This window comes from Hippoglossus hippoglossus, chromosome 10 (assembly GCF_009819705.1).
Source record: "Hippoglossus hippoglossus isolate fHipHip1 chromosome 10, fHipHip1.pri, whole genome shotgun sequence".
Lineage (NCBI taxonomy): Eukaryota > Metazoa > Chordata > Actinopteri > Pleuronectiformes > Pleuronectidae > Hippoglossus > Hippoglossus hippoglossus.
The window spans coordinates 14,433,637-14,455,421 of NC_047160.1; the positions used below are offsets into that span (position 1 = coordinate 14,433,637).

The window sequence follows — 21,785 nt, forward strand, 5'->3', positions numbered from 1 at the left end:
GAGTCACAAACACACAAATACACTCATCCCTCATGTCAGTGTTTTTTCTGGACACGACTGCAGATCACAACCAGCTTCTTCTTCTCCCACAGCTGTGGATTATCACATGTGAACGTGATGTGCTTTCATTTCCCACTCCCCTCAGTCACAAATACTGAGTCACATATTTCCCTCCTTTTTGATGCATATTAAAATTACCTATTTATTCCAGCCCATAAATAATTTCAGTCAGAAATGGGATCCAGCAGGCAATGAGACACTTCTCTAAATGATCTCACCGCCTGGCTCCCTTTCTCTCTCCCCTCTCATGGGAGCAGCGTCGTCTCATCTAAGAAGTCAGTCCTGTGCCACTGGTATTAGACCAGTTTTTAAAAATGTTCATATCCCGCACGTCTCCGTCTCATGGAGCTCCAACAGTGCTGCTGTTAGATGTGATTTGGTACAGATCTGTAGGTGGGCTCACTGAAAACTCTGATCACAACCTTCATCCCCGCTCTCACTGGGCAAACCTCCAGTGGGAGAAAAGGCGCGGTGACATTCAACTAATCCCAGGTTTGCTGGGGACCCAATTTTGAAATCCCTGCATTGGGCCAACTGTGAAATGAAAGCTGAAAAGTTTGGTGTAACTTTACAGAGGTTTTATGAAGAGCTGCAGTGCAAATGCCTAGTCAACTAAAGTATGACATTATTACTTGTAAAGTCTAAAGATTGTTTAGAATCATAATTTGATTCTATCGTTTCATCTATAGGATGTATGTGTATATGCATATATATATATATATATATATAGTATGCCAACATTTTCTTGTGTGTTTTTCTTCATCATATATATTTTTCCATCGATGTGTTACCTCTTTTTGCACTTTCTTGTTTCACCCCATGGGAGGGCGGCTGCAAAACAAATACTGTCACACACTAGAGAAAATACACAACAAAAAACACACACAACAAAAAACCCAATCTCTCACCTCAGGAAGCAGAAACACACCTCCAGCAGTGTGTTGCCTTCTGGGACCCCTGGCTCTTTTAAGCCAAAAATAACAAACAGACACCGAGATGAACTCAAAACTGAGCCCTCAACTCTAAGTAATGGAGGAAAGACACTTCTCAACAGGTCAAACACTTGGTTTAGTCATCAAAGACTCTGAGTAGATGTGAGTGGATACTTGTGGACTTATTAGTTGATGTTTCAAAGACGGGAGTTGTTGAGTTTTTTTATCATGCTGCACTGCGACCGTTCCAATCTGCAGCACGATTGAATATTTTTAAATGCACTGATCCACTGAACAGCAGCAGAGAATAAAGACTGAGCGCTAAAAGGAGTGCGGAGGGAGACCTGAGGGAAGCCGTTAATTCTCCATCTATTATAAATGAGAGGTGTTCTGCTAATGGACTCACATTTTGTGGAGTTACCGTTTGTTCTCTTCTCTCTCTGTCTTTTCTTCTATTTGTCTTCCACAGCTTAAAACAAACACAGACAGAGCCCCATGATTCCTCTCATTTTAACTTACAACACCAGGGTACAAACAACTGATAAACTCTGATGTTGACACGTTTCCTCAACTCGATCGACACTCCTTCAAAGATGTGTATTAAAGTTCCAGTCCCATATTTTGTTAAACATCCTTCTCAACCCCCTTCCCCTGTTTCTAAATGATGTACTTGAATTATTCGCTCGTCCCAGCAGGGTGCATGTGACTGCATGTATGTGTGTGTGCGTATGTGTGTGTGTGTGTGTGTGATAGAATGGGGTCAGATGAGTTTTAGTTTTTGTCTGAGTCGCTACCTTTGATGTGTGAAAAACGCAAAATAGCTTTTACTGTGACAGAGTGCGCACAGGTCCCAGAGCTATTGCCAAGGTGTGCGTGCGTGTGTGTGTGCATGTGTGTGTATTTATTTGTGGATAAGAATTGCTGTTTATGGTTGTGAGTGTGCATGTTGTGTGTGAGTGCTTGCGACGGTGCAGTTATATTTTGAAAAATGATCAAAGTAACGAATAATATGAGGTTTTTTTCTGTACTTTAATACATGTTGTTAAGGTTTGTATGAATATCTGCCCACATGATGACGTTTTCCTGAAGAAACCCCTCCTCTGTCATTTGTCTTTGTTACGCTGTGCAGGTGGTGGCTCTGGTTATTATGGGATGTCAAAGAAAGGTCAGACCTCTCTCACACATTTAAAAGTTTGCTGTGGATAAGGTCAGTGTCGTCGAGGGTGAGGGAGAGACAGCCTGGAAAACACAAAACAGTTCACAGCAAAAAGGGAAACAGTCAATGTGTGATGAAAGAAAGAGTTACTCACATTTATATACACACACTTAGACATGGCTAAGTTCATAAATAGAAAAAAAGGTTTTCATTATTAATGAAATTAATTATTTTATTCTGCCGCTGTCTCTTTGTGAATCCACTTATTCTCAGTTCAACTTATGGGTGGACATTTTCCTGTTGGCTTGTGTTTGAGCGAGTGTGTAAATTTTACATCACACAGAAACATATTCACAGGAAGTCTCCTGATTTAATGCAGCACCTCAAGAAGTAGAAACTAAATTAATACTCACGGGAGCTGCTTTGAAATAAGAAACTTTGAAGCTTGTCTTTGAAAAAAAAAGAGGTTTTGAATCTTTTACCTTTCCTTAAGGTGAAGCTACACTCTGCATATATTCCTCCTCCATTAAATGCAACACATAAGTAAGACTTTTATTTTACACCTTCATTGCTTTTTTTTCTGTCCTAAATTAACTGCGCCATCTGTGCTCTCCTTTGTTTTCTTCCTCTGCAGATTGTTTGAATACATTGACACAGCTTTTAATACCTTTAGAAGAACAATGAGCATTTATTTTACCATTAATGTCATCGTCTTTAATGTCAACTAGTATCAAACATTAGATAAGTGACTGGTGCAGAAACCATTTAAACTGTGGTTAGCTCTCCACCCAGTGGACAAAATGTTGACATGCACAAAATGATTGTATATTTATGATATATGTACTATAATACTTCAATAACCACAAATGATTGTTGTTATATAATATAAAAGACAGAAACCTCACATCTGTATTAGAAAAAGACAATTTAAAACAATCAGGGCAATTAGTAATAAACAAAAAACATGTAGTTGTTTGCACATATTGAACACTAAACTTTATTCCTTTTAGACAGAGTTAAGTTTGGTTATGGAATCTTGTTGATTTCATGAATAAAACAAACACAAGTAGAGAAACATTTTTAGTGGAATAACTGAGACCTTTGCTGAAATCAAGAGTCATGCTGTGTGTTTGTTTACATAGCAGACGGCGCCATCTTAATGTTGAATCTCACAGCCATGACCTGTTCCCGTGGGGACTCGCCAGAGTGTGTGTGTGTGTGTGTGTGTGTGTGTGTGTGTGTGTGTGTGTGTGTGTGTGTGTGTGTGTGTGTTTGGATGGTCAGTCAGGGTCAGCCTTGACCGGTCGGCTTGATGCTTGATTCCATTCATTCCTCTGGTTGCTGGTAAATATCGGTGAAAGAAACTCTTGTTCACGTTTACATTCAGCTGAGGGATTCTGAGCTGTGACTCTCAGACAGCTCACTGCTCACACTGCAGGTAAATCTCACTCTTTCCTCTAAATTTTGGATCTTTTTTAGTTTTTCCTCTATTTTCTCCATCACGTATCCATATAGCTATTGTTAAATTTTAGAACATGAGAAAAAATAATTGCATGCAGATTGTCAGGGACCAAGCAGGTAGACCAGAGAGACAGAAACCTAAACTAAGCAAATTAAACTGATGAAAAAAGGTTACCACCATGTTCCTGAGGTTGCTGGTGCAGCCACTACACAAATATTAATATATTTCTATGAATCCTAGTGTCGCAGATATTCATGACTTTTTAATGTATTTTATAGACATGACGTTTGTGATCCTGTTTGCCCTCCTGAGTGGTGAGTTGGACTGAACTTTGTTCATATCAATCCATACATTTTAAGTTCTGTGTAAAGAAAAAATAATACTTGATTATTTAAAATCAGAACTCAATTACATGTAAATGATTATATTCAACCCTTAGAATTCCCTCATATTTATTGTATATTGTCTTTTTTGAAGTGATGTGCTCTTAACACTGTGTTTTAGGGATGTTTGCCGCCCCCTTCGTGAAAGAAGAGGAGGCAAAGCGTTTCATCAGGCTGAAGAGACAGTCAGGATACTGGGATCCACACAACTCTCAGAACCAGTGGGGTTACACCATTCAAGAACAGGTGACACTGTGCCGTGGTGTGGACACACGCCATGAGTCAGTCTGAGGGTTTTGTATGATAACCCATCTTTGTGTTTCAGGCCAACGAGTACTGGACGGCTATTCGGACAGATGCTCAGTACTACATGGACATGAGTAACCTGATGTTTGACCGCTCCGTGGCTGAGTGAGTGAGATGATCAGAACCATGACATGACGAGATTTTATTTTGCAAGTGAAGGCAGTTTTAGTACAATAGTATATTCCTCCCATTTTACCACACCAGTGCCCCACTGATAAACCCTGAATTGCAGTGCAGCTTTAAATATGATCCCTGGAACACATCACTTGCTTTTAAATGTATGATATCAATTTCTTTGCATTGTTTAGATACCCCTTCTTTTATTTGATGTCACTAATTTTGAATTTCCTTTTCCCTGTATCTCTGTTATTTGTCTGTGTTACAGTGAAAACAACAGGCTGTATATGGAGATGCTGCGTAATGCTCAGGCTCACCTGGACAGTCAGACAGGTCAACACAGATAGACGACACAGACAAAGGAAACTGAGGAGTGGATGAATATTAGTTTGGTTTTTCTATACTGTACTGTATCTGAACATTATAGTTGCAGTTAGAATAAAACAGCATAATATGTTTTACAGTGAACAGTACAGTGGAACAATGAAGGCTTTCTATCTATCTATCTATCTATCTATCTATCAGTTGTTTTTAGTTGTTTTTACTATTAGAATGATGTATCTGTAATCAAACATTTTATTCAATAAATGTTTAAATAAAAGCAAATGAAACAATTTAACGGTGTTTTTTTAAAGATGCAGGTTGTTTTTCATATACACCCTGATTCAATCCTGTGGTCTGAGGAAAGGGGAAGTGGACTTGGTTTCCAGAGAAGAAAATAATAATTCATTTCATAAAGGTTTGTTTCAGGGGAAATATCCTGTCTTTTAGACGGGATATTTTTGTCATGTCTGTGATTAACCTCTAGGTGGTGCTGCCATCTAGGTTGGTGCTGTTGATGTGCCCAAGCTTTGTTATCGTGTGTGACTGGACTATTCCACATTGCCATTGAATGCAATATACTGTATAATATAATGGACAACTTTGAGTTTCATTTTACAAAATAGTGACAAACAGGTTGTCACCTATTACATAAAACTGTGTATTCAAAACAACTTTATTAGTGTAATAAAATACATCAGGGCCATACAAATACTGAACTTTTGAAGGTTGTATAATTTAGAGAATTCATGTAAATGCATTACATTTATCGAACTTGATGTAGCTTCAAATGAATTGTCGATGAGCAGTGACCAAATGTAGCAAGTTTTTTATTTTAAGGGGACGAGACAGACATCAGTACATAAGAGATATAGACATTGTTGTTGTTGACACGTTGAGCAATTAAGTTGTTTCTTTCCCCTATGATATATAACTAGTAGTTAGAGTAAGAGGTATTTTGTGCTTCGTGTATGTGATTATCTTAATGTTGTGACAGAATAATCATAACGTGAATTAGATTGTTGAAGAAATAAATACAAAAATGACACAACTCAAGAAAACAAATCCACCACATACAACAATATCAAGGGAAATGTCCCCTAAAACATTAAGTAATAATGAGGACATTAGTTTAGGTACATGAAATAAGCAAATTATAAAATGTGTAGTTTAACTTTATACTTTACACTTAAAGTTTCATATAATTGAAGCTTAAATACTATATTATGTCATCATTATTAAATCAAATGAAATTGTACACATACTGACATAAAGAACATATTACACAGTGGATCTAGAGAAGAAACCTAACTAAAAATCTAAGTGTCAGTGTTCACCTTTAAAAAGCCCCTGCTGGGGCTTCCTCTTGTTCAAGTGTTTAAAAGATTCTTGAAGGTGGATCAGCGGTTGTCTGTGAAAGTCACGTGTTATTGCCCCTAGTGTGAAGGTGAATCCTCTCTCGCAGTTGGAAGAGGGATTTTCAAGAAATTCTGCAGCGCTGGAGTGAAGATGAGGATGGTACCCAGTATTGCGACGGTGAGGAAAGCCCACAGGAAGATCCTGTCTAACACCTGGGCCACAAACTTCCAGTCTTGTACCACCTGGGAAAAACAGGGGAAATGAGAGATGTGAAAACAACTCATTGACACATTAATCCGTTAAATGATTATTACTTCAATCTTTGATGATTCATCCTAAACACACCTCGCGGATGAAGTGCTCCTTGCGGATGTGTCTGCTGATGTACCGCACTGAGTAGATGGCCTTCTCCAACATGGTCGCCCAGGCTTCTTCGTCCTTCCCCTCAGAAGTCGCCTGTCCATGGGCTCCGCTCCTCTGCCCTGCTCTCCGCGCTCCAGAGCGAGTCTTCAGCTCAGGGCTCTCAGGGGCCAGCTCTGGGTAGTGGTAGCGGTCGATGTGTCCGCGCATGCAGAGCAGCCTCGGCAGTTTTTGGAGGAAGAGGCTACGAACCCACGGGGACATGGGGTGGTAGGTCGCAGAGGAGCGGTGGTGGACGTTGATGACAAAGACGGTGACGATGATTGAGAGCGTGACGAAGATCATGATGAAGAGCAGGTACTCTCCGATGAGTGGGATCACCTTGGAGGAGGAGGGGATGATCTCCTCTATGACCAGGAGGAACACAGTGAGCGAGACGAGGACAGAGGTAGAAAGTGACAGCTTCTCTCCTTCGTCTGAAGGAAGGTAAAACACCAAGACGGTCAGAAAGGACAAACCCAAACAGGGGAATATGAGGAAGAGAGTGTAGAACAGCGGTAGCCTCTTCAAAATAAAAGAGTACGTAATGAAGGGGTATGAATACAAGCCATCCTTCCGGTTTCCTCTGGCACCGGTGGCATTGAGGATCTGCCACTCCCCATTGTCAAAGAAGTCTTTTCGATCTACCTGGTAGTCCATCAGACCCAGATCCACCATGTGGCCATCGTAGGTCCAGGAGCCAAACTTCATGGTGCAGTTCTGGCGGTCAAAAGGGGAAAAAGGTGACATCCATGGTGCAGGCCGACTTGTAACTGGCAGGTGGTGTCCAGGTGATCATACGGTGTACTTGACAATGGCTTTGGTCATCAGGGAGCCCTCGAAACGCCCATCAGCACTGAAGAAACAAAGAAAGTAATCTGTCTTTTTCATTGAAAACAACATAAAAACTAAATTCACTGATAATTATCTTGCTTGGTTTGTTTTCTCTTATTAAAATAGTCAAAGCTTCCCCAGACATGTAATGTTTGTAAATCATTTGAAACTGAACTTGAAAGAGAACTCTTACTTCTCATAGAGGACGATGTCTGGCAGCCAGATATTTTCAGAGGGAACTCTGATGGACGTGATTCCTCCATATTTGTCTGGATTCCATCGCAGCTTGTAATCGAGCCACTCCTGGATCAAAGAGGGTTGGATCATTAGACCTATATATAAAACTTAAGAATAAGCAGTTTAGCTTGAATTTATGAATACATGAATACACATATCTGGCCAACCCATTCCCAGCATTATTATTTATATCTTATCAGACACCTGCCTTATTATCTTGTTTGGCAATAAATAATATTACTAGATAATGTGAATTTTGTTTTTGGCTCTGCTAAACAAATATCAGCTTGTGTCTTTTCTTGACCAGTGGATTCAAGTGGTAAGATTTTATGTAGAGACTCAATGTTTCCTCTTGCTTACCTGACACAGCCAAACATTAGTTGTCATGAGCTGGTTCTTCTCATCCTGGATAAAAAAAACAACAGACCAAAAGTCAAATAATGGGGTAAAAACCAAAAGAAGAATAAGAATGTGAAGGTCGTCGGGACATATAATGGTTAAAATGAAAATAAAGGTTTCTTATCATGGAAATTCAAAGCAAATGGCTGAAGCAGGCCAAAGTTCCCAAACGGATTAAGAAGACTTTAAATAAATGGACCAAATAAATAAAAAGTAAATACAATTAAATTGTATTTTGTGATGCTGTAAAAGATTCAGGGATGTTTGTAAATGTCAGAGTAATAAGCTTTAGATAAACGCTTTTACCTAATGTTCTTTATGGGTTAGGGTTAGGATATCTTAAATTTATATTGATATAGACATTAAACGTGCAGATATTAGTAGCCCTAGATATTCTAAATTAAAATTATCCTCTATTTTCAAAGTAATACTTTCATATCTATTGACAAAAAAGTCGGTGTGTATGAGATGTTTTAAGCACACACTAATTCTGATGTAGGGATTCCATCAAAGCATCAGATGTTAGTGGAATAGATGAGAAGCTTGGTTACAAGCAAACTAAATCATCCTTTGCTTTCCCTCTGTGAAAGCAGACATAATCTCATTTATCTGTCTCTGCCACTTCCTTAGCAAACAAGAAAAAGAGACATGAAGCTAGAGGTGGGTGCAGTGGACCGGCTGAAGCAATATAAATACAGCAGGAGCTAAATAGAACGGGACAGGAATAACAGGAAATGAGAGATGGAGAGTGGTTAACAATTAAACATTTGTCTTCACATCACCAAAGTTTGAGATGAAGAATTGAGACTTCAGAGAAATAAGAGAAAAGAGATATATTTAAATACGTATGTGTTCAATGTATCCAGAGCTGACCCCGGCTGTCAGAGTGAGTTGGATGTTTTGGTGATCACACAAAGCAGAGGTGAACCATAATCTAATAAAGAGACATGCAGCAGCTCAGAAACACTCAGGGGACAGTGAAGCCGAGCTGCAGTAAGTCTGGTTCGCTCTCTGCCCTTGATCTATTCTTTAAAAAATCCAACAGAACATGGACATAAATCTCTACTCTCTGCAAAACCATAAAGAGGCTTTGTTTAATTCATCCCAGATTGTCTTCTGCTACCACTTGTGTCAGGTGGAAGAACGGAAGAGTTAATCCTAAACTGGGTGAGATGCATATTTAAGGCAAAGGAGAGTGGTTCCTCTATAAGCATCCTCCGTTTCCTCCTCTTGAACGCCTAAACCGAGTAAAGCCATCACAGCATGCCTCTGAAATATTAAAGAAACACTCCACAGAGAGAGCGACTGTGCGCTTGTAGATACGAAGAGAGTGCTCCGGATCTATTTCAGGACCACGGAAAGCTCCGCACTGTGACACTGCGGCTGTTTGGTTTCAGCACCGTGGACAGCGACACGGCTGAACCAAAATAACAACCTTTGTTAGAATTGATGGATGGATTCTAATTTAACTGTCTTCCTTTACTTTAATTAAGACCTTAACCTTAAGTCTGTGTTTTATAAGGTTTGTGCAAGTTTATTTGCTTTAGCAGTTAAATGATGAGGCTGACGATTTACTACTGATCAATATTCCATTCCAAGCCCACTGAAGTCTAGCAAACATAAGACAGGATTAAAGTGTCAGTTTAATGTGGGTATTTACTGACGTGTTTCTGACAACAGCTTAAATTAAAAATTGTGAAATATGATTGTTTTATGGAAAAGGTATATTGTTTGTAAGATGGATCCACTTGTTGTTTCAGTGGTTTTAGGATTCAGTTTAGATTAAGTTAAAGGGTTAAGGCTTATTTTAACATTAATAAAATTAATGATAAACGAATAAATCCACTTGAAAACATGGGTGCGTAGACATGTTATTGTGTGTGTTTGTGCGTTCATCCTCACCACATCAACCAGCTGGGAGATCTTGAGTCCTAAACGTACTCTAATAGTGTCATTGGCTCGTTGGATTGGCCTGACCCAGCGCTGGTAGCCTTGGAAAAGGTTCCTCAGCAGCTCGTCCTCCATCTCCGCCAAAGACACAAACTCATTTTTAGCTGGAATAAGGAGGAATATGGATTAATGACCATTCAATGTTACAGTGCTCTGTGATATACGTCTGTCTTCCACAGGCAGTACCTTACTTCTGCTATGTTAGTGGAAAGAAACAACTGCAAATAAGTATGGGTAAGTCACTGAAGTTGATCTGTTCAGACCTGGTTGACGCTACTGTACTAATCAACTTTTCACAAGGTACTGTTCAAGATTAACGATGCAGTTGGGTTACTCTTGTAGTATTCTTGAGTAAGTAACAGGACCTCTGGGACTATTTCCACCCATCTCTGTGGCCCTGCTCATTAACAACTGTTTGATGTTACAAATTGTGTTTGGCCGCTAATTAAAAGTTTGGCCCAGGAGCACAGACAAGTTTGTCAATGGTTAGACTGTTTACAGTTTAATCCCCAAGCGGAGGTCTGAGAAACATGAGAGCGAACTGAGAAGAAAGGGACTTGCATGTTTTACAAAGTAAGAAATTTATCTTGTGCATGAATTCACTTCAGGCTAAAATGTCTTGTTTGTTTAGCACTAACAAATGTTATCCAACAAAATGTGTCCCATTAGAAATGATCAGTGCTTTTGTTTTATTCTATAACCAATTGGTGTAACAAGTAAGAATGTGCAAAACAAGTGGAAACAGTGGTGGATATTACAGGTTCTAATGTTCCAAATCCAGCTCATCTCAATCCATGTGGAGATAAACGTCTGTCTCTCTGGAAAATGACAAACGTCTGACATTTATTGGTTCAAATAAAGGGGGAGGGGCAGAGATAACAAAACTGTATCAAGAAGAAAAGTCAGCATTTCAATCACCCTGAGGGGATCTGGTGTGTCTGAAGCGACAGAAACACATTTATATATATAATATTGACGAGACACAGTTATGAAATTAAGACACTGAGGACGCCAAGTTGTGTGTGGAGGTAGGGAGGAAGAGTGTCGACCTTTGACCTTAAACCTGCAGCCTGTTTCCCATCTGACGTCATCTGACTCATGGGTGAATAATGTAAAGCATCACCAGTCCAATCAAGTGCATTTTAATCCCACAGTGTCACCTCTGTGTGTCACAGTGAAAGCACAGTGAGACACTGACATCTGACACTTGTGTTCCAGTTTGTCTCATCGACTTCAGCAGAGACAGAGCTGGGCCATGACACTACACTGATGAACTCTACTGGAAGATATATAAAATCTGATCTGGTTGAATGGATGTGTGCAGAGGAGTGAAATAATACTACAGCCTGCATCGGATTATTTCCATTTCATTCTTGTTATCACATTTACACATTTAGAGTAAAAACATCTTTGTGGAAATAGTTCAATCTTTGAATAGAAATAACAGATATGGGGAAACTAAAAACGATTTCTGTAAGACACACTCTAATAGACCAGCAGTGAATGAGCAGGTGATACTTTTTGTTTGAGAACGTCGTCCAATGCTGTGTAGAGTTGATTTAAATCTTCATCAGCCACGAGTGTTGCGCCACATGGTCTCTCGCCAGACTTCATCCTGTCCTCGTGTTGCCACAAAAGAAACGCAAAAGCATTGAATGAGTAAAGTCGCATATTTATTCAGTTTTCTTACCGGCGATGCTGGCGAGACACCGCGGGCAGGACGTCCACATGAGGAGGAAGGGGAGGAAGAGGAGGAGGACCACCAACTTCATGATGACGGTGTCCTGGATCCGGAGGAGCGCTCCTGGAGCTACACGCTGCGCTGCGCACACTGAGATGGACGACACGCAGGGTTTTCCATCAGTGGTGCTCAGTGGCTTGAAGGCGGAGAACAAGCTCCCTGCTGCCGGTGAACAGAGGACGACGGCGGCGCATGTGGCCGGTGTCCGGACACTGTAGCTGTAGGAGTGGGTGCGTCGCGGGGAGCGGCTCTTTGGAGGAGGAGGAGGAGGAGGAGGGAGGAGAGGGAAGGAGGAGGAGGAGGGGCTGAGGCGTAGTGTTTAAAAACTGCTCCGAAAAATCTTAAGCAAGCTTTATTCTTGTGATGTTGCTGGCCAGTAATTTGTTTTATTACCTTGTAGTATTCTGCTGCTTTAACTATAAAAAAAACAACCACTAGTTTATATTCGTCTAAAGAAACTTGAAGTTATGACCTTGTATTTGAAAATATGTTTGCTTGTTTGACAAATCTGTGTTACATCAATCGTTATGTGTTGAAACTCTGAACGTTTTATTATTAATTTTAATAATAATAATACATTTATTTGTAGAGCACTTATCTAAACAAGGTTACAGAATCAGGGTCTAATTGGCAGATGTAATCAGATCAACTGTGTATCCCACATAGACTCCTCCACTGGAGGGCGCTGATAGGAACACCAAACCCAGGACATCATATTATTACGAGACAGCAAAGGTCTTTGCTGTTATTTGGGTGAATAGGCAAATATGTAATGGTGCGGAACATGAATATAATGGAAACTCACAGTAATCCCTCAACCTGAACTCATGATTGTGTCCACATCTTACAGGGTCATATCCATGGTTTCATAGCTTTATTCATTTAATTTGAGACAACGTATTCCTTTAACTGGAATTGCATTGCTGTTATTGATCCTATTCTCCAACCACTAAAAGCAGCTACATACAGTGACTACTCTCGTGACATGCAGTACATATAGCTGCATGTGCATTGTTTTACATTCTTTTTACAAAAATGTTTAATTATCCATGACACAAGTCAGTGTCATCAGATAGAGATGAAAACAACAACACATTTCATAGCTGAATATTCAGCTGCAGAGTGTGTTCACTGAGCTGCTGTCTGATTCCTCAAAGGGTTCGACAAATGTAAGAAACAAGACATTGATGGGATCTATGAGTGTTTATTCCGGGTGCAGGTAAATATAAGGCAGTGTTAGGGTCAGTGCACTGGTGCAGTCTTTGGTTGTAATGAATGCTCTTTGTTCAGGATAAAAAAAAAAAACTGGATTGTTCACTGTGCAGCCAACAGTAGGTAGACATCTGATAGTATTAAACACCAATATGAGTTATTACATAGTCTAAGGAATCAGTAAACTAGAGTGGTGCTTTACACAGTTTTGGAGAGCGCCAACAGAAATGTTCTCCCATTCAACCAAGAAGAGGGACACTGATGCCATGTACACAAAGACGTCCATATATATCTTACTATACAATGTATATATTCACTGCAGTGTAGTGAGTCAAACGATGATGAAAACCCCTGAGCTGAACTCAAACATACAGTATGTGTCAGGACAGTGTAGAAAATGTGCTCTGTAGGTTATTATTATTATTATTATTATTATTATTATCACCCTCAGTTGAATTTTAAGATCCTAAAGTGGGAGGTAAACATAGTGAGCCAATAATCTACTATATGGTCACAACAGCTCAGAGGTGGAGATGGTTTTGAAAGGATCAGCCTCTGAAGGCTGTGCAGGCAGATCACAATGGAGGCGAATAAAACTTTATCCACGGTGCATAAAGGAAATGTTCAGGAGAAGTCCCTGTAGCTCTGAAGGTCCACAGACTTCACTGCGATGAGTTTAAAACCGAAATATTTCAACTCTCAGTTCCAGTAAAACCTGTTGGCAGCAAAGGTCTGTGGATTATATGAGAGCATGAAATATAAAAGACAGATACGCTGCTGTGGAGTTTTTAAATATGCCCAACTACAGTTATCTGCAATGAATATCTTCAAAACTACAGTATCAGTTATTGAGTTTGTAATTTAGGTGAAATGACTTTAAAGAGGGATAATGTGGGTCCTCACAAGTATAGTGAGATAAGCACAAACACACAGACACCAGCACAGACACACACACATACAGTATATTCTGCAGTTAACCAGGCATGAAGCACACATTTTCTTTCTTTCTCTTCCTCTTCCTTTCTTCCTTCTCTCTGGTACCCTCCCCTCTCTCCCTCTCTCTTTCTGGTACCCTCTCCTCTCTCCCTCTCTCTTTCTAGTACCCTCTCCTCTCTCCCTCTCTCTGGTACCATCTCCTCTCTCTCTCCACCCTCCCCTCTCTCTCTCCCTCTCTCTGGTACCCTCTCCTCTCTCTCTTCCCCTGTCTCTTTCTCCTCCACGGGTTTAAGTGACGGGGATAACGGGAGGCTGATTATCACAATGAAATTATCCTGATTTTCTGCTCCACTTGGAGCCGTGGGGTGGGCAGCTGCTGCCTCTGAGATCGTCCCATCCTCCTCGCCTCTGATCATTCGGAAACATGAATTCTCGCAGGCTGGAAACCTGCCGGCCCCTTCCTAGACGACTGTGGGCAGCTGCACAGTGTGTGTGTGTGTGTGTGTGTGTGTGTGTGTGTGTGTGTGTGTGTGTGTGTGTGTGTGTGTGTGTGTGTGTATGTGTGTGTTTAACAAATGTTAAGGCGTTTGTGTGTTAGTGTTCTCGTCTGTTTGGTGTTGTTTTTGTTTTCTCAGCTGTGGTTGAGCTCATAATTAAAATCTGCATAATTTGATTAGATTTTTTGGTGCAGAAATATTTAATAAAAAGAAGGAAACAGCCTTGTCTCCCACGGCCTACGGGTTTAATCTTAATCTGTTTGTTAAGGTTTTTTTTATTTATTTAAAGGAGCGAGAAAGGCAGGAGGGGGGATTGAAGAAAGAAAATCTAACCTTACACAAGCTTCAAAGGAGAAATCAGTGAGTGGTCTCCCACTGTTAGCCCACTATCGCTACCACCAGCACTTTAAATGAAAGCACAATAACCCTGTAAACTTTGGAATATCAATGGATCCCAAATAAGCTTAGAGAGGATTTACACTTTTTTTTAAATCAGTCGAGCTTTCAAGTGATGTGATGAAAAACCAAATCCCCACTCATCGATACTTCAAGAGTTTGCTTATTTGATATTGTAATCATCTAAAATAGCAAAGAACTGCAGAGCAAAATAGATGGAAAGGATTCTGACCAGATTAGAGTAAAAGATGTTACTTATGATAATGAGAGGACATTTTAAAGGAAATGAAAGGGAAGGAAGGGAAAGGAACTGTCACTGATAGACTGGAAAAAGATCTCACTCAGCAGACACACACACACACACACACACACATGCACACAAAATATTCATTGACCTGTAACATGACACTTCATCTCGATAACAACACTACTTTTACTTTTGTTTTCATCCGACTGACGCGATAAGAAGAAAAGGCCCCTGATTGTTTGAATCTCAAGTCTGTGTGTGTGTGTGTGTGTGTGTGTGTGTGTGTGTGTGTGTGTGTGTGTGTGTGTGTGTGTGTGTGTGTGTGTGTGTGTGTGTGTGTGTGTGTGGACCCTTAACACAAAAATACCAAAAAAACACACGTTACCAACTGTGAAAAGAAAATGAAATGTTGATTGCATATCCTGATCTTTTTGTGCAGATTATGTATTATAATTATTTAAATAATCATATTTAGAGTTAGAGCAGCCTTATGAGAATATGATTAAAAACTGCTTTGATTTGAATATTCCTCCTAGAATTAAAATCAAATGTCAACTTGATTTACTTGATTGGTTTAACAACTCCCAAATACTGTATTTAATTCAACATGTCAGTATTTCAGGCAGCAATCAAGACCCTTGACAGCTCTCAATGATGATTCATATCATTTAATTGTGCCCTGTGGCTGTACTTTGAATGAACCCTTTGGGAGGCACGGTTGATGAGATCGTATTTATCACACCATCCATTTCCCCTCATCCCATATTCACGTTTTTGTACAGTGATTTAAAAAATGCTATAAAAATATTGTGAACTCCAAGTGTGTGTGTGTGTGTGTGTGTGTGCTTGTGAATACTGGAACACCAAAGATGCTGTCATCAGATGTGAGTAAGCAGTGCTCTATTTATGTGTCTCATCTACATTTGAGCATATGTGTGTGAGTTTCCAGATGTGTGTGCATGTGTGAGTCCATGTGCTTGAGTGATGTGCATCTGAGTTCATTTACCAATATGCATGTAGGTGAATCTATCGCTTTATCCGCTTGGACATGTATGTCTGTGTGTGTCTATACTGTCTGTGTGTGTCTATACTGTATATGTCTATATATACATGTCGAGTGATAAGTGGTAAGGCTGTGTGTGTGTGTGTGTGTGTGTGTGTGTGTGTGTGTGTGTGTGTGTGTGTGTGTGTGTGTGTGTGTCAGTGTGTGTCAGTGCCCACGAGGAGCTCACAGTGGATGCTGTCCCAGGAGAAATCACTCTCCATGTCTCATCTAGAATTACAAATATGTTGTGTAACCTTCAAGAGCCTCTGGACAGGCCGGACAGATAATGAGGCAACTTCTGTCACGCACCCACATATACAGCATGTTGCATGCACGTAAAGCTGCTGCCGTGGAATTGGCCAAGTCTTGGCAGAAGATCGCAAGACATCTTCACTGTCTTATGAGCAAATGAAAAGCTGGATGACACAATATTACAACATGGTAACTGTATCAACAGCAAATGTAACAGAAACTGTTATTCTGGCCTCAAACCTAAAGTAGAACTTGAGAGTTTCTTGTTGTTCAGTGGACTTTTTCACTTCGCCCCTTAATAATTGAAACATTTGTTAGAGTTCAAGTCGGAGGTGCTGAAAACGTTTGTCTGCTGTCGTTGTCCGAGCTGCAGATCCGCTGCCTGTAGAGCTCCCTGGGCATCATAAAGTGGAAGCCCTCAGGGTCTCTGCCTGTCTAAAGGCTGTCATGCTCTAAAATAAGATTAAAACTGTATTATGGACACAACAATGAGCTTCTAATATATATTGTAAATGGCTCAGTGCGATTTTTGTTTCAAAATGACAAAAGGAAACAAGGATACAAGCTAATCTAGTTTTTTTTTTGTATAATTCAGTGTTGAGGTGATGACTCGGTATTTAGTAAATGAATGTTGAGGTTGATCTTTCATTTGTTTTCATTTTATCCCAACAATTTGTGTGTTGGTCCTGGCTGTCTGGTTGTATGTCAATGTGGTTTCCTCAGCTCTTAGCAAGTAATGTCTCTCTACCCACCCAATTAGACTGTTATGAGGCCAATAAATCAACACACAGCTGTCCCAAACATATGGGCCTATTGGACCATAAGTTCAGGAGGCTGTTATCACTCATTAATTAAATGAATCGAGTTCATGGCACCCAGTTATAATATGATATAATAATATTTAAATATATTATTTATGCAGCACTTTTCAAGACAAAGTTACTTAAAGCTTTACATGATTAAACAAGTATTAAGGACTAAAGCAAATACATTTAGACAATTAAAATAATACAGAAAATAGGATGGAATAAACCACTCAACAGTAAAGACAATAACAACAGATAAGAAACAAAGAGGAATAAAAGGAATAAAGCCCCCCAACAATAAAAAAAGGGCATATGATCGTCTGTTATCAGGCATGTTATCAGGTATACTAGCCCATATGTATGTATATGTATATTGATGAAGGTCAAAACAGGTGCTCTACCAGTGCAGCAGCTCTTTCCCAAGTTAGGATGCTTGTCTCACTGTGGACATATAAGCACAATCTTCAATATATTAAGATTAACAACACTATGCCACCAGGTACAGCCCATCAGCAACACACAGAATACATCTCATGCAGCAAAGCATCCTTCTCTTCTTTTTTTGATCCACAGATTTAATGAAAAGATAAAAAAACACCTTCCTAATCTGTTCAGACAGGGCAGGTCACACTAAGACGGCAATAAGGTTTTTTTTTTCACCATGCAGGAGAGCAGAGAAATGAAATGCATATTGTTCCTGAAGTGTGTTCTTTCTCTGAATGTTAACTTCTCCCCAGAAAGGGCCACAAGAATTTGGTATTGTTCCTCCAAAATGCTCTTTCTTACGGGTCCTAAGACAATCTTTCTTCATCCGTCTATAAATATTCATCAGAGTAAAATTAGAAACCTGCTCTTTGTGTGCATGTGTGTGTGTGTGTTTCGTCTTCTACTTTAGGAAACAGCAATTTATGTGCATGAGCAGACTGTGCGTGCGTGCTTGCATGTGTGTGTGTGTGTGTGTGTGTGTGGAGAAGGCTCCCACTGGAATGAATTATTTAAAGGAGAGTCTCCTTTACTTATCCACAGTTGACTGGCTGCAGGCACATACCGTTCTGCTCACGATGACACATGAGACTACCCTAATTCACCATCCACCCTCCTGCATTTTGCCCCATCTCACCCGACAACGCCACCCCGGCCGTCCTCTCTATGCGCCCTGGTCGTCCCCGCAGACGCCCCCCTCATCGCTTCTTGGTTCCCTCAAAAGCCAAGTGGTAAAGATAGAGACTAAAGATAGAGTGAAGCAAGATCCACAAGAGATTGCTTAAAAGATAACCAAGTGTAGCATGTCACAGAATTATGTAGTTTATTTTTCAAAAACTTTGATCACAGAACAACCAAAAAAAAGCATGAAATTAGATCCTGCAGACACACACGCCGTGACGTCATCCTGCAGCCCAGGAGCTGGATGCAGTCAGTGTCAACTGTGAGGAATCATGTAAAATATTCATCCATGTGGCTCATGGCTTAATAATGTATTATCCCTCAATTTAGCACCAAGAGCTTTGCTGTGCTCCACTCCGACGGCCAACGAGCACTTGAGGTCCAATCACTCAAGAAAGATCCACTGCTTTCAAATATTCCAACACCATCACAAATTCAGATTAAAGTGGCGGCAGCTTTCGAGAAGCAGCAAACCCAATGCGTCCATCCCAAAATATTGTAGAATTGGCATCGTCAAATTCTGAAGAGAGACGCCCTTGTATGTGTGGGGGCTTTAGCAGGAAGCAGATTTTAAAAGAAAGGGTTGTCAGTTTTTTTTTACACTAGTTCATTCCCTGTTAAAAAATTAAAGGGTAACTCAGTAAATGGAAGGATAACCATTTTGTAAAAATTGTAAAATAAAATAAAATAAAGTATAAGTCGGGTGGCAGCTTCTCAGATTGATCTCTTCAGTCTGAGGCAGCCAGGTGCCAACGTGACCCTTTCAGGCAGCAGACCGAGACTGATGGGATATTATGAGGGGCTTTTGTACGGCTGCCGCTGCCGCATCTCCATATTTATAACTAGACTCCATCCATCCCATAATCCCCATGTAGTGAGCTCCATGCCGAAGAGGGCACATACAGTATATGGCCTACATAAAGGCACACACACACACTGTCACTATAGCTCACTCACTCTTTCCGTTTCTCTCTCTCACCTGCTCAGGTGACATGTGTAATCTCTCCCTTCCCTTCTTAAAAAAACACACAAACACACACACTTACGCACTCGCAGAATTGTGCGGATGCTTGTTCGGTGCACACATGTGAGGGATTAAGTGTGAGCGATTGAGTTGTCGGGAGCCACAGGGTGGTCCGATTCAAAGCCAGAGTCAGACTCCAATTTGACTCGAGGGGGAAAGGGCTACATTTTGTTCCGTCACCACCCTGAACTTTCAGTGTGTGTGTGTGTGTGTGTGTCTCAGCTGACGGCCACATTCAGACTCACCCGTGACCTTTGATGGAGGGAGGAAAAGAGGGATATGTCAGAAAAAGAGAGAAGCTTCAAAGAAAAAATGCTTTGCTGTTCTTTTTTTGTTTTTTGTTTTTGCTGTTTGTGCCGCATGGGGTTTTACTTCAGCCAACATGTATAAGTGTATGACTGTGTGACTTGTGTTTCATCACCGTCTGTAAGAGATGTTTCCAGACTGTTGTCACACTGTTGTCTCAGTAGGTGTTATGCTTTTTAGGTGACCAGCAGCTACAAACCCAACGAGAAATAACAAGTATAGGCTTGAAGTTGTGAGATTCAGCTGCAGAGGTTGGTGTAAGATGAAGTACGTGTGTGAATATTCATACAGATCCTCATTTATTATTTCCCAGAGGAGAAGCATTGCAAGTTGCACTGGTAAAATTGTTTAAGAATAATACACACTATTATTAACTGTATGTGTTTGGTTTCTGTATAGTTTCAATATTACCAAAACATATTTAAAATGATTTAAGACAGTACACTATGATACAGAACTTGGGAGGATTTGGACACATGCAGTTAACTGTTACGTCATAAGAACACTGACAGCAGGATTATCCATCTGTCACTGACACATCAGTGGCTCTTGTGTTGCTCACTAAACTCAAGATTTTCAGAAGTGAAAAAAGTAAGAATGGAAAGAAATTATACTTTATATCTGATCATATATTAGCAATAGAAATTCTCCAAATCCTCAGATCTGTACCTTAACACAATCCTGTCTCTGACCTCCCCAGGAAGTTCCTTCAACATCACAGCTCAGCTTTTGCTCTGTCAGCTGTATAATAATATAGTTTGTGTCATTTAATCTACTGACTTACCACCAGTGAAGGTGTAGAAACATCTGAAAGAAGATCAAGTGAAATGGGAGACATCTGAGTTAAAAAGTTTCATAATAAAGAGTCTGAATACTTAAGTGATTTTTCGGTCTTTCTTTTTTATTAAATTCACTATCTCTAAAATTCTGTTTTCACTATGTCTTTCACTCTGTCACTTTGGGACATTGAGAGTAGAATGATGAAGAATAAAAACTATTTTAAGGCTACAAGAGAATAACAAGTGAAAAAGGGGGAAGGGGTCTGAAAATCACCTGCAGTGATTTGAAAACTGATCTTTCTTCTTGCCTATAAGCCGCCAGTGACCACGCTCCACTGACCCAATCTGATGACCCACTACGCTTTGCGGTTTTAAATATTCTCCACCCGTCCTCTTTCATTCCTCTTCACATTCCTTCTCCTGCATCATTTAAACCTCCACCTTTATCATTCACCCCTTTTTCTTATTCTACAGCAACTGACTTTAGACCCGTGTGACATTGGTCTCGTCCCAATCACTCAAAAACATCCACGGAATGCACACAAATACACACCGTGACATGTAAACACACTGTACACCCACAGGCAAGAAGTTATCTATGATGTGTATGCAATGTGAGCATAAAACCTTTCTTGATACCTCACGGGGAAATCATCTCGTGTGCATCAATGCCAATTATACAGCAGTGATATGTTAACAGAGTGCAATGTGCATTTCTAATATTTACTATTAGAATTACACAAATCAGTGTAAATAAATACTTATTACTTGACATGCCCTTTCTAGAATAGAGATCGCCTCCAAAAACATTCATGCTCCTGCCATTTCCATCAACTTACAACACAGACAACACTAGACTACACCGGTTAGACAGTGTTATTCCCTCTAGATCTTTAGCTGTATGCTCAATCATGTGTTCTCCAGGGGCCGGTTCTCCCAGGGCACATGGCCACACAGACAGATGAATACAGTCACATCTATAACCAGAGTCTCTGTTTCACCTTACCCTTATGTCTTTATAATTAATCTTTCATACAGGAAGATCAAGACAATTCTTAAGAGTCCAGGAAATTCTTTATTATTAGAAATGACTTGAGACACAAGTTTAATCTAAATTGTGCAATTCAAAGAGTTTCTATACATTGTAAGATTGTATCGATATGGTGACTTTTTGTGCAGTGCATCATTATACTTAGTGTGAGCACATGTGGAAAACACATCATCATAATTATGGGTGTACAGACATAGTCAGTGTCCTTCTCAGAAGTCATGCAGAACTTATATTTTACAAAAGTATGTACAGGGAAACACAGAAATGATTATTAGTATTTGACAACATGAAAACCAGTCCAGGGAAAGATGTGGCAGCCATAAAATTACATTTGGACTGTATTATACATATAGACATCACCTATAAAAAACTAGTCATGTAATTCTCTTTAATTTGGAAACCACAGAGGGACGT

At 40.1% G+C, this 21,785-nt stretch overlaps 2 protein-coding genes across 2 annotated transcripts; one reads left to right on the forward strand and one right to left on the reverse strand.

The window, feature by feature from the left end:
- The first annotated feature begins 3,506 nt into the window (after positions 1-3,506).
- On the forward strand, positions 3,507-5,014 carry LOC117769384 (uncharacterized protein C3orf85-like). Its single transcript, XM_034598258.1, has 5 exons — positions 3,507-3,586; positions 3,889-3,924; positions 4,115-4,239; positions 4,319-4,404; positions 4,685-5,014. Exons 2-5 carry the CDS (start codon positions 3,891-3,893, stop codon positions 4,761-4,763), a joined length of 324 nt encoding a protein of 107 aa, XP_034454149.1. The 5' UTR covers positions 3,507-3,586; positions 3,889-3,890; the 3' UTR covers positions 4,764-5,014.
- Positions 5,015-5,659: 645 nt separating this feature from the next.
- Positions 5,660-11,906, reverse strand: LOC117769383 (neuronal acetylcholine receptor subunit non-alpha-3-like). Its single transcript, XM_034598257.1, is given in 8 exon segments — positions 5,660-6,338; positions 6,442-7,230; positions 7,232-7,296; positions 7,299-7,351; positions 7,523-7,632; positions 7,927-7,971; positions 9,868-10,019; positions 11,606-11,906. Coding segments are annotated over 8 exon segments (1,461 nt in total). The 5' UTR covers positions 11,688-11,906; the 3' UTR covers positions 5,660-6,173.
- Positions 11,907-21,785: the final 9,879 nt, after the last annotated feature.

Coding starts and splice junctions, on each gene's coding strand:
- LOC117769384 (XM_034598258.1), top strand. CDS start 3,891: ATGACGTTTGTGATCCTGTTTGCCCTCCTGAGTG. Junction 4,240..4,318: donor GTTACACCATTCAAGAACAG/GTGACACTGTGC, acceptor TTTGTGTTTCAG/GCCAACGAGTACTGGACGGC. Junction 4,405..4,684: donor TTTGACCGCTCCGTGGCTGA/GTGAGTGAGATG, acceptor TCTGTGTTACAG/TGAAAACAACAGGCTGTATA.